This window comes from Teleopsis dalmanni, chromosome 1 (genome assembly GCF_002237135.1).
Source record: "Teleopsis dalmanni isolate 2A chromosome 1, ASM223713v2, whole genome shotgun sequence".
NCBI lineage: Eukaryota > Metazoa > Arthropoda > Insecta > Diptera > Diopsidae > Teleopsis > Teleopsis dalmanni.
Window position 1 is genome coordinate 130,535,701 of NC_051846.1, and position 14,759 is coordinate 130,550,459.

Consider the following 14,759-nt stretch of genomic DNA (forward strand, 5'->3'; position numbering starts at 1 on the left):
GCTATCCTCATATGCATTTAGTATGGCACCATTGAGGTTTTCTAGGTTATTTTCTAATTGAATTTCATTCTGAATGATTTCATCTAGCCCTAATTGGACAAAATTGTATTTCAGATTTTCCGTATAGTTCTCCCAATTTGTTTTTCTTGGGTTCCTTAACATTTTCTTGTTAATTAGTGAACCTTCAATGTCGAATCTTAGAATTCTGTGATCCGACATAGATGGTTCACTGGATACTCTCCAGTTTTTCACAAGCTCACACCCTCGAGTATTTCCTATAGTAATATCTAGGACCTCTTTGCGTGAGATAGTTACAAATGTTGGTGTATTACCTACATTACATATTTCTAATTTTTTATTAGTTATAAATTCTAAAAGGTACTCACCTCTTATATTGGTGTTAGTGCTTCCCCAAACTTCGTTATGTGCGTTGGAGTCGCAACCGAGTATAAGTGGTTATTTCATTCTCTCGCAGTAGTTTCCCAGTTTATCGACCTCTGCAGATGGTACCTGAGTGTCGTCTTCTGGTAGGTAACCTGTAGCTACGACTACGTTCCGTAGTACTCCGTTGATGTTAGCCAGAATCTGTATGGCAACGAGGTCCCTGGAGAGAAATTCTGAAAGAGAGATAAAGTTGATATTAATATTCAATAAAATGCAGGTTCTTGGTTTATCACATCTTACATCCCAAATTGTCTGCATATTCTTTGCAGTCAAACCACAGATTCGACCCCTGTAAATCCAGGGTTCTTGGACCAGCACTATGCTCAGGTTCGATTTGAGCGTAGCCCTTGCAATAACTGCCGACGCAGCTTTTGCATGGTGGATATTTATTTGGGCGATTCTAGTGCTGGTCATCAGGTGGTTATTCCTCCTTCGTTTCTTCTGTCAGACCGTCGTCGGTGTCTAACAGAGAGATCTAGATTCTCAATGTCCTCACTCTCGTGAGGTAGCACGCTGATATCTTCAATCTTCTCGCTCCTGGTCGCCTCCTCCTCCACTAGTTCCGCAACAGTTGCAGGTATCGTTCCTGCAGCTGGTGTATTTTCCCCAGCTAAGTTACTTCTTTCCTTGTTGTCTCGCCCCTTATGCAGGTGAATTGGGACGGAACTCAACCTGTAGAAGATCCTACAGCCGGTGGTTGTTATGGCTTCCTGAAACCGGTTGTCAATCCCGATTGTTAGGAGTTTGTCATTTTTCAAATCCTTGCTGCTAAAAACTCTCCATAGCTGAGTATGTAGACCCTCATTTTGAGTTATGAGCAGTTTTAGCAGCTTTTCCGTGTCGACCCCTTTAGCTCTTGGTAGGTAGACTGTCAACATGTGTAAATTCGGTATTTTGTCCCCGACACATGTGGTGAGTTCAGCGCCTTCCCATCCGTTCAGCTTAGGTGCCGTTCCATGGATGAAATTAGCAGCATTTCCGTCTACACAGTCAACCAGTATAAGTCCTGGTCGAAAGTGTATCCCACTAAATCGTAGCTTGGCATCCCATCCTTTATACATCTCCTCAATGAGAAGTTCCTCGATTTTACGTTGCTCATCCCTCGAGAGAGTTGATTCCGGGTAAGATTTCGGAAGAATTGCTATTCTTAAACTCTTGGCTACATTAGCGTAACTGCTGCCCAATATTATTTTTCTCGGTTGTTTTGGTGCAGCCATTTGCGTACCATCCTTTGCTTGTGGAGGTGTCTCATTCCCTCTTCTTTTCTTAGCTGATTAAAGATCGATCGGACTAATTTCTTGGGCAGACCTCTTTTAAAGTCTTGACTGGCCCTCGGTCGATTGAGCGCCTTTTCCTTGGCTGCCTCTGGTGCTAAGCCTTCGAAGGTTCGGTTTTTGATTCAATTAGCAGAGAGTTAGTATTGTTCCTAGCTTCTTTGGCCTCAGTGCGTTTTTCTGCTTTCCGTTTTGGAAACGCTGCCTGGCGATCGGTATGTTGGATATCAGACTCCGACCGATTTACCAGTTTATTTGCAGTGTGTGTTCCTGCTTTTTTTTTATATTACTATTATTGTTATTCAAATTTTGTTCCATAAAGATCCCACGAATGTGGGGGAAAGAGGTCCGCCGTGTCATAGCCCCCGATAACACGGTAAGCCCACAGTTACTCAATGAGGCGGGCAGGTATCATTGAGGTGCGACGCTAGAATACAGTCTGTTACCCCCGACTGCAAACAAGTCCGATGAACACGTGCAATTCCGGGTTGGGGGGAAAGATGGAGGTGGAGAGGGATATGGGTATTGAAATGATGATAGTAGGGACATTTAGGAATGGGAAGGTGCGGGTTTGGCTCGCATTAGCCGCTATAAGCGTTACCAGGGATCACCACGTGGAGGCCCTCCTTTCGAAGAGGGTGAGTACTTGGGATTAGTTTCACCTGCGAGTCCGTCTAGTGAAATACTAGGATCCCTATAAAAGGAAATAAAATGAAATAAAATGAATCCAAAAGCAAATTAAGCATTTCATCTAAAAAAAATTTTTTGTTTATTAAAAAATCGCATCATTAATAGAATAAAAATAGTGCTAAAGTTAAATTTGATTGCTATGCCAATAATTTTGTTCGTAACTGTATTTATATAGGAAATCTTTTTGGTGCGGCTTTGCTACGCCTATAACATCATCGCAAGCAGAGACAAATGTGTAAACACGAAATTTTTCTAAGTTTATTAATTTGTCAAAATTAGCCAAATTTAAGCTCTTTAACCAAGTAAGAAATATGATTTAAAAAGTAAATTCAATAATCTTTCATTTGGTATGTACCTCATAACTGAATGTTGCGTAATAGCTGAGACATTCAAAAAATAAAAAAATCACATTTTTTTAAATACTGACTTTTTTTAGTTAATAAATTATTAAAAAACAACCAAAGACCGCAGAGACATGCACGAATATTGATCTGAAAGACAATAAAACAAGCTTTCCATTAAAGTAAAAATCAGAAAAATCGTACTCACAGTTTTTGTACAAAATCGCATTAATGCTGTTTTTGGACGGCCTTTCCCTCTACTACCTTACGGGTTGTATACCAGCGCCTGTTGACAAATTTCGGTGGGAGCCTTTCGAAGTGTATGGCCGGTCCTTCAAAATTTCATTTTTCTTTTTCTTTTCTTCAGTGGTCAGTGGTCCAACTGAAGGCACAATGGTCTTTAATAAAAATGACCGCCAAAAAGAAGTGAACTAAAGTAAGACGTCAGCTCTTACAAACAGGCGGGGGGCCACATCGTCCTAGTGAAGCATTGAAAAGTGATGACATTTCAGTTTGGCTTCCAAATGAATTTGTAGTTGACCACAATTTATTTGATTTGGATAAAAATAAATTGGAAGATATAGCAACTACTGAAACTTCAAATACTATGAAATCGTTTGAAATTGATCCGGCAATGTTAATCGCGGAAGCAAAAATAAAAAGCATACAATAATTGCATGAAATGATCTATAGAAAAAGGGTGAAAAAGGGTCTCTACACAGCAAATGGCAGGGTAACTTTACAACATTTACTACGTGTACACTTTCCAGGATCGATCTTATGTGATGCATCTATAGATAGGCGCACAACCTGACAATCGATTAAGGTCGCTATCTGGTATCATTTTTAACATTGATAAAATCAGATGGGCAGCTAATTCTTTCAGTCCCTTCAAGTCACCAGGAAGTGGTGGTATCTTCCCGGCTTATACAAAATGGCATAGACGTTCTTATCAATCCTTTAAAGGTGCTTTTTAGGGCAAGCTTATGCTGGAAGCATTTAGCTGAAACTTGAAGAGAAGTGAAAGTGGTATTTATACCAAAAAATGGTAATAGACCAAGTGATCTCTGAAAACTATGGAAAGACTCATAGATATCTATATTCGTACAGAATTGTCTAAAAGTCAACCTCTTCACAAAACTCAATTTGCTTATTCCAAAAGGAAATCTACCGAATTGGTCTTACATAACTTGGTCAGAAAAATTGAAAAGGCCCACAAAAACAAAGAAATTGCGCTTTGTGCATTTCTGGATATTGAAGGAGCGTTCGACAATAGGAGTTATGGCTCGATCTCGAATGCCTTAACTAACAGAAATGTTGATTTTAATGTTATTTCCTGGATTAAGGCGATGCTTCAAAACAGAAAAATTACATCAACCTTAGGTAGAACATCTGTAGCTGTTGAGGCCGCAAAAGGTTGCCCACATGGTATGCAGACGATCTAGTCATAATAGTATCTGGAAAGCATAGTAGCAGTCTATCAGAGATCTTGGTAGGACACCTTCGACGCATTTTAGCGTGATGCGAAGGTAAGGGTCTCCCCATAAATCCAGAGAAAACTGTTGTCGTGCCTTTCACAGTCAAACGTAAACTAGACATAGGTCCCGTACGTTTAGGAAACACTAATATTTCCAGTAAAACAAAGTACCTAGGTGTTGTCCTAGATGGTAAACTCACTTGGAATTCACACTTAAATTAAGTATATAGCAAAGCATTAAGGGCTTTATGGACAACACGGTCCTGTATAGGTTAAACTTGGGACCTAAACCCAAAGATTATATTTTGGATATTAGGCAGTAGTACGTCCTATCATGACATATGATTGCCTGGTTTGGTGGCAAAAGGTCACACAGGCTGTATCTATTGATGTTTGCATGAAGCTCCAGAGATTAGCGTGTCTCTTAATGACTGGTGCTATGAGGACAAGTCCAACTGCAGCACTTGAGGCTATACTTGGATTGACACCTCAGCATATACACATTCAATCTACGGCTGCGTTAGTGCGCTTCGACTAAAACTCCATATGAACAAGGGTTGTCTTGACTATGGTCATACAACAATATTGGCCGAGTGTCTTCCAAGCTGAAATCCACGCAATCAACTTATGCGTAAGATCCAATTTAATCAAAAAATCTTCTGGCTCGAAAATTGTTATTTACTCTGACAGCCAGGCTGCTCTTAAAGCTCTTTCTTCTTGGACTTTCAAATCAAAACAGGTCCTTGAGTGTTACGAGCTTCTGCAATCACTTGCAGCTCGGAATAAAGTAAGCCTTTAGTGGGTTCCGGGCCACAAAGGAGTTTTGGGAAATGAAAAAGCTGATGAGCTAGCCAGAACTGCATCAAAAATGCTTTTATAGGCCCTCAACCCTTTTGTGGAATAAACTAGGCCAGTACAAAACAGATTATCAAGGAAATGGAAAATCATATGCGGCTGGAGTACTGGGTAAACTTTCCAGGACTCAGAGAAAGCAAAGCACTGATAACACCGTACTCCTACAAAGACATTCTTAAATTCTCAAAATGTAATTTAGGGTTGATAACGGGTTTCATTACAGGTCATTATGGTCTGAAATATCACCTTCATAAACTACAATTATCTGCTAACTCGGAATGCAGATTATGCCTCGAAGATGAGGAAACGACCATGCACATTCTTTGTGACTGTCCAGCTTTAATAACGAACAGAAGAAACCTGTTTCATAAAAAATTTCTGTCACCAGAACAGATTAAGAACTCTTCTCTAGATTCAGTTCAGTTCAAGGCTTTGTTTAATCAATAGTAAACTTATACAATAGGTCTCTTCTGGCCGCAGTACCGGCTGTTCGGCAATTTTCACGTCTACTCTTTAATGATAAATCTTAAGTTTTAGAAGTTAGTCTGGTGTAGAATGGAGTCTGATACAAACCAAAATTTGTAGAAGACAAATGATATTAAAAATTAAGGAGTATGAGAAGTACTCATATACTAAAACAAACTAAAGGTGTTATTAATTATTTAAAGATTAAAATAGATACCAACACATAGGTGCCGATAGTTCCCTTAATCGTTCAAGAATGTGAGACCAATTAGCAGAGTTAAATGCATTTTTAACATCTAGGGTTACTACTTCACAGTATTCCCTATCACACCAGCGCCACAATTTTCCCTCAGTCGCATCCATCCTATCAACTACCAGTTTAACAGCATCTATGGTTGATCTAGCCTTTCGAAATCCAAATTGTTGTGAACAGACCTTTTTGGCATTGCTGCGTCACATGCGATATTTATAATACGTAATAGTTCATTGCTTGAATCTTGAGCCGAAGAAAGGACTATACGTTGCTGAATTATAGTATCCTCAAATGTGGTTTATCCACCCGCTAGCTGTTCCATATTGGGCCCATTAGTTTCGGTTGCTGTCTGCGCTTTAAAGATTTTACATTAAACAGTATGGATTAGTGATCACTAAATGTGAAATTCTCACTGACACACCATATCACGTACCGAGCTATGGATTTGCTGACCAATGTGATATCAATAATTGTGCCCCTGTCCGCTTTGCAGTAGGTGTTTTGGCCTCTAGCGTTATTACCTATACTTACTTCCCCACTCTATTGCCCATACATTAAAGTCTAGCTATGACCATAGGAGTCTTTCCATGTACATCAGTTACAAGCTCGTGTAGCATATTTTGGAATTCTTCCAAAGACCAACTGGGTGGTGTATAACAACTATAAAAAATTATGCAATTAATTTTTGCCCTTACGAGGCCTGTGTTCTCTTTCTGTATCTCTTGTCTACTTCCCACATTTCCAAATTGCAGCTTTCTTCGTTTTACCGCTTGCCCATGATCCATCATCTTTGTTTTTGTACGGTACACTAATTAAAATATTGTCTGTCTTTTTCTCCTTTACCATTTGTTCCAGAAGATCCTGTGCGGCTTCGCAGTGATTAAAAATAATTTGCACTATGTTCATGCATTCTATCACTGCTCTCCTCTCCTAAGACAATTCTTGCTGCCTACAACATGTTTGCACTGATTTGAGTTTCTGTCTTTGCAGAGCATGTACAATGGCTCGTTTTTACAGTCTTTAATAAAATAGCCATTCATCCCACATTTCCTATATTGTTTCGAGCGATCTGTTTCACTTTTACATTTTCTAGCTATGTGTCCATAATCAAAGCACTTAAAATATTTAGTTGTCTTTTGATGTGTAATGTGGGAAACTACCCATCCTATTTTTATTTTATCTGTAGTGTAGTATATGTGTACTTGTGCTGTTGCCAAGAGTATAACGCGATTGCCAATAGTAGCAAATGTGTGCATTGGATGGTGTAGTCATTGATGCACAACCTCGTCCCACAGCTTAATGTGATACTCTAATTCGCCTCCTTCTTTTGCCGCCATGTGTAGTTTGCAATTCATCAAAATGCGCCTCCAATGTTGCTTGACCCAGCTGCATGCCAAAGCCATCCTCATTATGATTCTCTGACATTATTTTTGCATCCACTTACCTTAATGTTAACCACGTAGCCGTACGTTTATTCAAGGCAATCATTTTGTGTATTGTATGACGCCAACTTTTGTAACACGCAAAAAAAAGTTTTTTATAAAACAACCGAAACTCCCGGGTTTCGGCACCAAAAAATGTATGAAAAAGGAAAATACGATGAGTTTCAGACACGCAAAATTCAATGTCTTTATTAAACCACAATTTTGAAATATAACAATCTGTCTGAATTTGCAAAGCTATAATAAAAAAGATGCACACATCACCAATGCCAGAAGTAGAAGAAGAAGAAAAAGCAAAACAAAGCCAAAAATCATTGCTTGACGAACCTCAAAATGTTGCCGTCAAAAACACTAGATCAGTGATGCCATACTGCCTGGTTGTTATGCCAAATCTTATACAAAGTGAAAGAAATTTCTATAGGCTCAGCACGCTTCCACTAAGCGAAATAAAAGTAAAAATAAGAAATATATATAAAATACATTAAAAATGAGTTATGCTACTTTAAGCGTTAAGCATTTGAATAAGGTGCACTTCGATATGTGGAAAATACTAATCAAAAGACATCACAACACAGGTTATATTTGTAAATTCACATCACTTTTTTAACATTTAAACACAAAATATTAATAATCACTTATTAAATCTAAATTTTGAAGATACCTGAAATAAAAATTATTTATATATATATTTTTGTGTATTATATTTAATACTAGATAACCCGACAAACGTTGTTTTGCCTTATAAATTATTTCTAGTTTCTAGATAAATTCTAGTGTAGACAAAAAGTAACTTACTTATTATAAGTGTGTAAGTATGTGGTATATGCATGAAATAGGCATGGAGCGCTGTGAACGAAAAGGAAAATAAAAATAACAAACGCCAAACAATATTATTTTTAAGTTATTATAGTTTATTTATTAAATTATTAATTTAAAATCAATAGATTTGTATGATACCAAGTTCCCTGGCAACAACTGTTGTATCTTCAAATTTAAATTGTCTTTGATTGACTGTAAATAATAATAATGATAATGGGCCAGTAACATTAACCAACAACAGTCGAAGATAAAAGTACTCAGTGTGTCTTGGATTAACTATAAATAAGCGTTTGATTTAAATAAATTGAGACATGCATCAACTGGTGAAACTTGCTTGCGGGGCATCCATTTTTTTGTTTAAGGCCATGTGAAATAGCGTGGTACTTGTGAATAGAGTAATGTTTTTGCAAAGGCACCAAAATCATCCGTACTATTAAACAATTCAAAAAATGCAGTGAGTGCAGATTTAGGTGGATTTGTACCACGATCAATCACTGTCTCGTTCGTGAAAAATACACGCTGACCATTTTCAAGATGGACGGCTACCTGAACAGCTGCTGGATCCCGTTCATGAATTAGAAAGCCGAAGATACGCCAAGCAGCTTCATTGGAGGTGATGTACCGACCAATTTGGTAGAGCGTAATTTCACCGTTTTTGTTCATTGGAGGAGCATTTACATTAGTATTTTCTACTCTAAACACAGCCATATCACTGCCTTTATGGACATACTTATATATTTGATGCTCTTCACAGAACTGCAAAACTCAACATTAATATGAGCATTGTATGTCTTGCTTAGCAGAGGCGAATACGGCACCACCCGCCATTGTCCCCCATTATCGGGATTTCTTCGACGATATATTGGATATCCGTCGGTATTTGTTATAGTATCATTAGTGAAATCTTTAGAAAAATTTTTAGTACATTTTCCATCTGCCATGCAAGGCGAAGACGAAGAACGAAGTGGATGTAAATGCTCGATGTACTTGTTGGCGTAGTTACATAAAATATTAAGAAAAAAATTTTTCTTTTTCAAAAATATAAACAAAATTTATGTCAAAAAAATAAAAATTTTTTTGTTAAAGCAATAAGGATATTTTTGCTGGATAGGGACTCCCTAATAGTACTAGATAGTAGCCGATTCTCAGACCTACTGAATACGCATATAAAATTTGGTAAAAATCGGTAAAGCAGTTTCGGAGGAGTACGGTAACTAACATTTTGACAATATATAATATATATATTTTATATATAAGATAATCATTTTAAAATATTTACTTAAAAAAAGATTACAGCATGCATCTTCAGTTCATCCAAGTGATCTGCAATTACATCGAAATTTATTGTATAGAATTATGTAGTAAAAATAATTAAATAACACACTTACCGTATTTATTTATTAATTGTACTTATAATTTTAATTTAATAATATCTCTTTTATTACAATAATTAATAAATATTAAAACGATAACAGTATTTAAAAAACACATTTATAAACAACACAAGAAACGTCAAAGCATTAAAGCTTTTGTTAAACACAACCCAAAGCACACGGAAAAAACACAAAACACAAAAAGCACAAAAAAATAACACAAATAGCACAAAAACTTACAGCAAAAATATCACAGGCAAATCTACCGGTACGCTACACCAATAAGCTCCGGTATATTCGATATAAAAAGCGCGCATTTAATACGATCAGGTTTTTGTGATTTGACTTTAGAAGTGACAAGTTCGTTGCTTACTAGTAAATTATACCAAACCTTGCTCATTCAGCCAATATATATTATTTATTCACCAGGCTCATTCAGCCAATGTTGTGTTTATTCGCCTGGCTCATCAAGGCAATTTATTATTTATTAACCTAGCTCATTCAGCCATTTCATCATTTACTGACCTGGTTTATTCAATCAATTGATTAATTTTTTTCCACACAATTTCCGTCAGTTTGAGAGATTCGTGTGCAATTCGTGTGTGCTTGTGACATTAGCTCACCATTACAATAAAACTACGCGCTTAAATAACAATTTTCTTTGATTTTAGGTAAAAATGATTTTGAATTATAAGTATATGTATTTTTTTATATATTTTGAAGTATAAGTAAATAAAACTTTTATAATCTTATAAAACCACGACTTTGATGTAAAACTCTGATCCAGCAAATATAAATTTTATTGTACAACCCTGGACAATGACTGAGGATACCCCAGCAAAATTTTATATTTCCACGCTCCCCAAAAAGTATCGTTACAAAGCACACCACAAGAAAAAGTATTAGAATGGGAAGAAAACGATTCCAAAACGAGATCAGACCTCATATTGTCGATATCTCCAACCGAACCTGCAGCACATTAAGCACTATAACACATCAAAACAAGTGTGCGATAATTTGCACGCAATTTATCAATCAAAGCGACTTAACGAAATTGAACTTAAAATTACTGACGAGGTTTTAACAATTTTATTGCTGTTAGCATTCCAAACAAATTCAAAAATTTCAGAATTGCAGTAGAGTCGCAAGTAAAGTTATCTAAACCAGAACAACTCAAAGTAAAACTGATCGAAGAATACGAAGTTCGTCATCAAATTCCGAAAGAGGGAGTGCAAAATGCTTTATTTGTAAGTAAAGACAACCGAATCACAAATGGAAAAACGAATCACAATTGCAAGAGAGCAAGAGAGTGCAAAGCAAAATTTTTTGAAAAAGATGCAAGCACGACATATTGACACAGCTTACAACACAGAAGAGGTACTTAACATAAATGAGGGTTTTAAAAATAATAAGTGGTGTCTCGACTCAGAACCCTCAACACATAAGTGTACCGAAAAAGCGAAATTTCATGAAATCGCTAATACAAGTGGTAAAACATTAGCTCTTGCCAACAATAATTCAACTGACATAAAAGGGATCGGTATCGTTAACATCAAACCGAAGACTGGTTGGAATGTAAAATTAGAAGAGACGCTATTAGTACCAGATTTGCACACGAATTTACAGTAAGTTTCAAAAATCACTGAACATGGGTTTACAGTAATTTTTAAGAAAAATATTGCTGTTGTAAAAAATTTCCGTACAGGAGATGTTCAAAAGACGAAACTACTGCGCTAACTCAAATGAAACAAATGTTACTGGTTGATATGCACGAAATATTTGGCCATTTAAACGAAAACGACTTAAATGAAGAAAGTTAAAAAAAAAGAAAAAAAAAGTAACTGAAATAGATGTTAATGCAAAATCTAGCTTACCTTTATGTGATGTCTCCTTTGAAGAAAAGCAGTGCAAAAAATCGTTTCAGAAATCTGAATCCAATAGCAATGAAGTACTTGAACTCATTCATAGCGACATATGCGGACCCATGTACGTGACGTCATTAGGTTGCTCTAAATATTTCATCACGTTCATAAAGAATTTAAGAATCTAGTAGAAAGAAGGACTGTAAAGAAAATGAATACTCTCCACACTGATAACAGCACCGAATATACGTGTGATTTAATGATAAACTTTTTAAAAGGAGAAGAAATCTGACACGAACAAAGTATAGAAACGACAGCTGTCTTAAGCACTGACGCAGAGTAGACGACAGTATGCGATTTAACAAAAGAAGTTCTGTATCTAAAACGCTTTATCAACGAAGAAGTACGACAAGATGATTTCATCACTATACATAAAGACAATCATCGTGCAACAAAGTGATGCAAGAATCCTTTGCTTCATAATAGAACGAAGCATATCAATATACGTCACCACTTTATTCGTGATGCAATTAATAAATTGGATTAATAAATCCAATACATGGCAACTGAAGATATGTCACCGTACGTACTGACGAAAGGGCTTCCAACACAAAATCACGAGAAATGCATGAAGGAACTGAGGATGGTGATTATCAATTAATAATGAAATATTATAAAATCGAAATATTGTATGAAATTATGTCCGATATGAGGGGAAAATATGGAAAATATTATAAAGCAAATCTAGCATCATTTCTGTGAAATAGTTTTAAGATACTTATGACAACGCGATTCCTTGTGGCGTGAGTTTTTGCTTACTTATTAATGTGTTCTTTCTTAATTACTCAATAAAGTAAAACAAATTTCTACACAGACGAGTTAGACAGATGGGTTGCCTTAGGTAATCATTTTAAACACATTAAAAATCTGAGCATATCATTAACATTAAGCAATCTTTTATTAAACTCTTTCTCTGCTGAACTTTTAATTAATAGATTAAAAGAAGATTCAATGATATGTATGTAGGCATCTGCAAGTTGGTTAAAAAAAATCTAGTAGTCCTATCTTATGGTGAGTTGTGGTCAGCCTCACTGGTCATAACCGATTAGGAAACCATGTTAGCAGATTTTATTTATTCCTATATCAGTTATGGAAAGAACAATGAAAGTGTCTCAAATCTGCTTTGTTATTAACCAGAGCATGCGCTGCGTCGTTTTAATATTTCAGAGGCCTCATGTTTTTTGAAGATCCTGATCAAGACTTTCCACTAAAAAGCATTTTAAGTCTTGCTAAGGGTTTAATGTGATTTTTAAACATCTAACGTTTCTCTGTACTGTAACACAATGGCCCAACAGCCCTAAGTCGGCATAAACTAACCTAACCTAAGTGACATTAACTAAATAATGTATGATTTTATGAAGTGCAGTTTTTCCTGAATAATGAAACTGATTATTAATAAAAATAAATGGATTATATTAAATTTCGAATACATGAAATTTGGTCAATTAGTCGAACTTTTAAAAAATTTAACTTACTGTTATTAAAATTTAACTCCATTTTATTAAATTTTGAAAAAGTGATGGTATTTCTCAATTATTTATCTGATCAATACATAAGATTAACTGAATTATGTAAGTGATGACTTTTTAACTTTTGTCTTTTTCTTTTTATTAGAAATAGTTAAATTTAAATTTCAAAATTATGATCATTTGAACAATAGACCATAAATAAAAGGAATCTGTGAAAAACAGGCACCCAGCAATGCGACTTCGGGTCATCTAAAACAGAAAACAGGTAAAGCAGTTCAGGTGAAAAATATACAACAACAAATTCTACAGCTTCAACAACAGTTTCAAAAATTGTATAATGAAGAAAAAAATAAACTCCTCCAAGACAAAGAATCGAATCAAGGTGTAGCCACCAGAAACGCTACCTCTGTTAACGACACTTGGACAATAGTTAATAATCGTAAACGTCAACGCGATAGGCCAAGTAAAAATTATCAAACAAGCTAGACTCATACTGGCTAAATGAACACGTCAAACCAAACCGATACACAGATCTTCAGGTAGATGTCTCTAAAGAAACTGAAGAATTGTTAAAAAATAATGATACGGTTCCAAAAATACTGAAACATCCATCTATCGTTATTGATGAGGTATATTGCATCATGCCTCTAATATATGTGTTAAACGAACATGAACCGAATCAATTCAACTTAAAAGTACTAAATCCAAGTCAAGTAAGAATTCAACCTTCTACATCTGACTTTTACGTAAGCAATGTAAAACAGTTGGAGCTCAAAAACACTGAATTTTACACTTACAAACCAAAAACCGAGAGAAGCTTAAGGATTATATTAAAAAATTTGCATCACTCAACCGATATTGATGAAATCAAAAATGCACTTCTGGAGCAAGAACATACGGCTGTAAACGTTTGGAACATTAAGCGTAGAGGGTCAGGAGAACCTCTTCCCATGTTTATTATTGAACTTGCATCAAACCTAAACAATAAGGATATCTATTTGGTTAAGAAACTCTTATATACTACAGTTACATTTGAACCACCTCACCCGAAACGTATGGGCACACGAAAGGATACTGTCACCGCAAACCCAAATGCATCAGGTGCGCTGGAAACCATGCATCTGTAAATTGCGAAAGGAAAAGCAGATCCAATGATGTCAAATATGTTTTATGTGAGAGAAATCATCCGGCCAACTACAAGGATGACAAATATACAAAAACCTGTAAAAAAAATGTATCCCCAACTGAGGCCTAGGGCGCCGGAAGTGCAAATTCAATATCCTCTTTTTTCTCTAAACAAAAATCATCATTCTCTAAACAACAAATATTCGCACAAATGGTGAAGTCAGACACCAGTAGTCAAACAGAGGAGAAGCTTTCACCAATTCCAATTAATTTTGTGAAAGAATTCCGTGAGATGACATCACTGTGGAAGCAAATGATGCAACAAATCGTAGTAATGACAAATTTACTAATCAACTTGACGACTAAACAAAATTCTTAATTTAGTCGTAGTCATATAAAACGCCAGTGGTCTGTCAAAACATACTGTCGTAATAAAAGCATTCTTAAAAATAAATCAGGTCGACATAATGCTGATATCAGAAACCCATTTCACGACTCGTAGTTTCTTTGAAATTCCGAACTAAGTACTTTATCACACAATGCATCCCAATGGTAAACGAAATGGTGGCTCTGCGGTCCTCATAAAGAAATCGATAAAACATTATGAAGTACAACCTTTTTGCCGAATGAAATTCAGGCAACAAACATTGTCGTACAAACTAAAGAAGGCGACATGACTTTCTCATCACTCTACAGCCCACCGCGCCACAGTATCTCGAAGGATATGTACATTTCATTTTTTCAGCTGCTTGGATCTAGGTTACTAGTAGGCGGAAATTTTAATGCTAAACACTTAAAATGGGGTTCCCG

At 36.0% G+C, this 14,759-nt stretch overlaps 1 protein-coding gene across 1 annotated transcript; it reads right to left on the minus strand.

Annotated features, from left to right (window-relative positions):
- Positions 1–857: 857 nt before the first annotated feature.
- LOC119666115 lies at positions 858–1,661 on the minus strand. Its single transcript, XM_038075393.1, has one exon. The coding sequence runs from the start codon at positions 1,659–1,661 to the stop codon at positions 858–860; it is 804 nt and encodes a 267-aa protein (XP_037931321.1).
- Positions 1,662–14,759: the final 13,098 nt, after the last annotated feature.

What these genes read in the sequence shown, in the direction of transcription:
- LOC119666115 (XM_038075393.1), bottom strand. Translation starts at nt 1,661, where the DNA reads ATGGCTGCACCAAAACAACCGAGAAAAATAATATTGGGCAGCAGTTAC.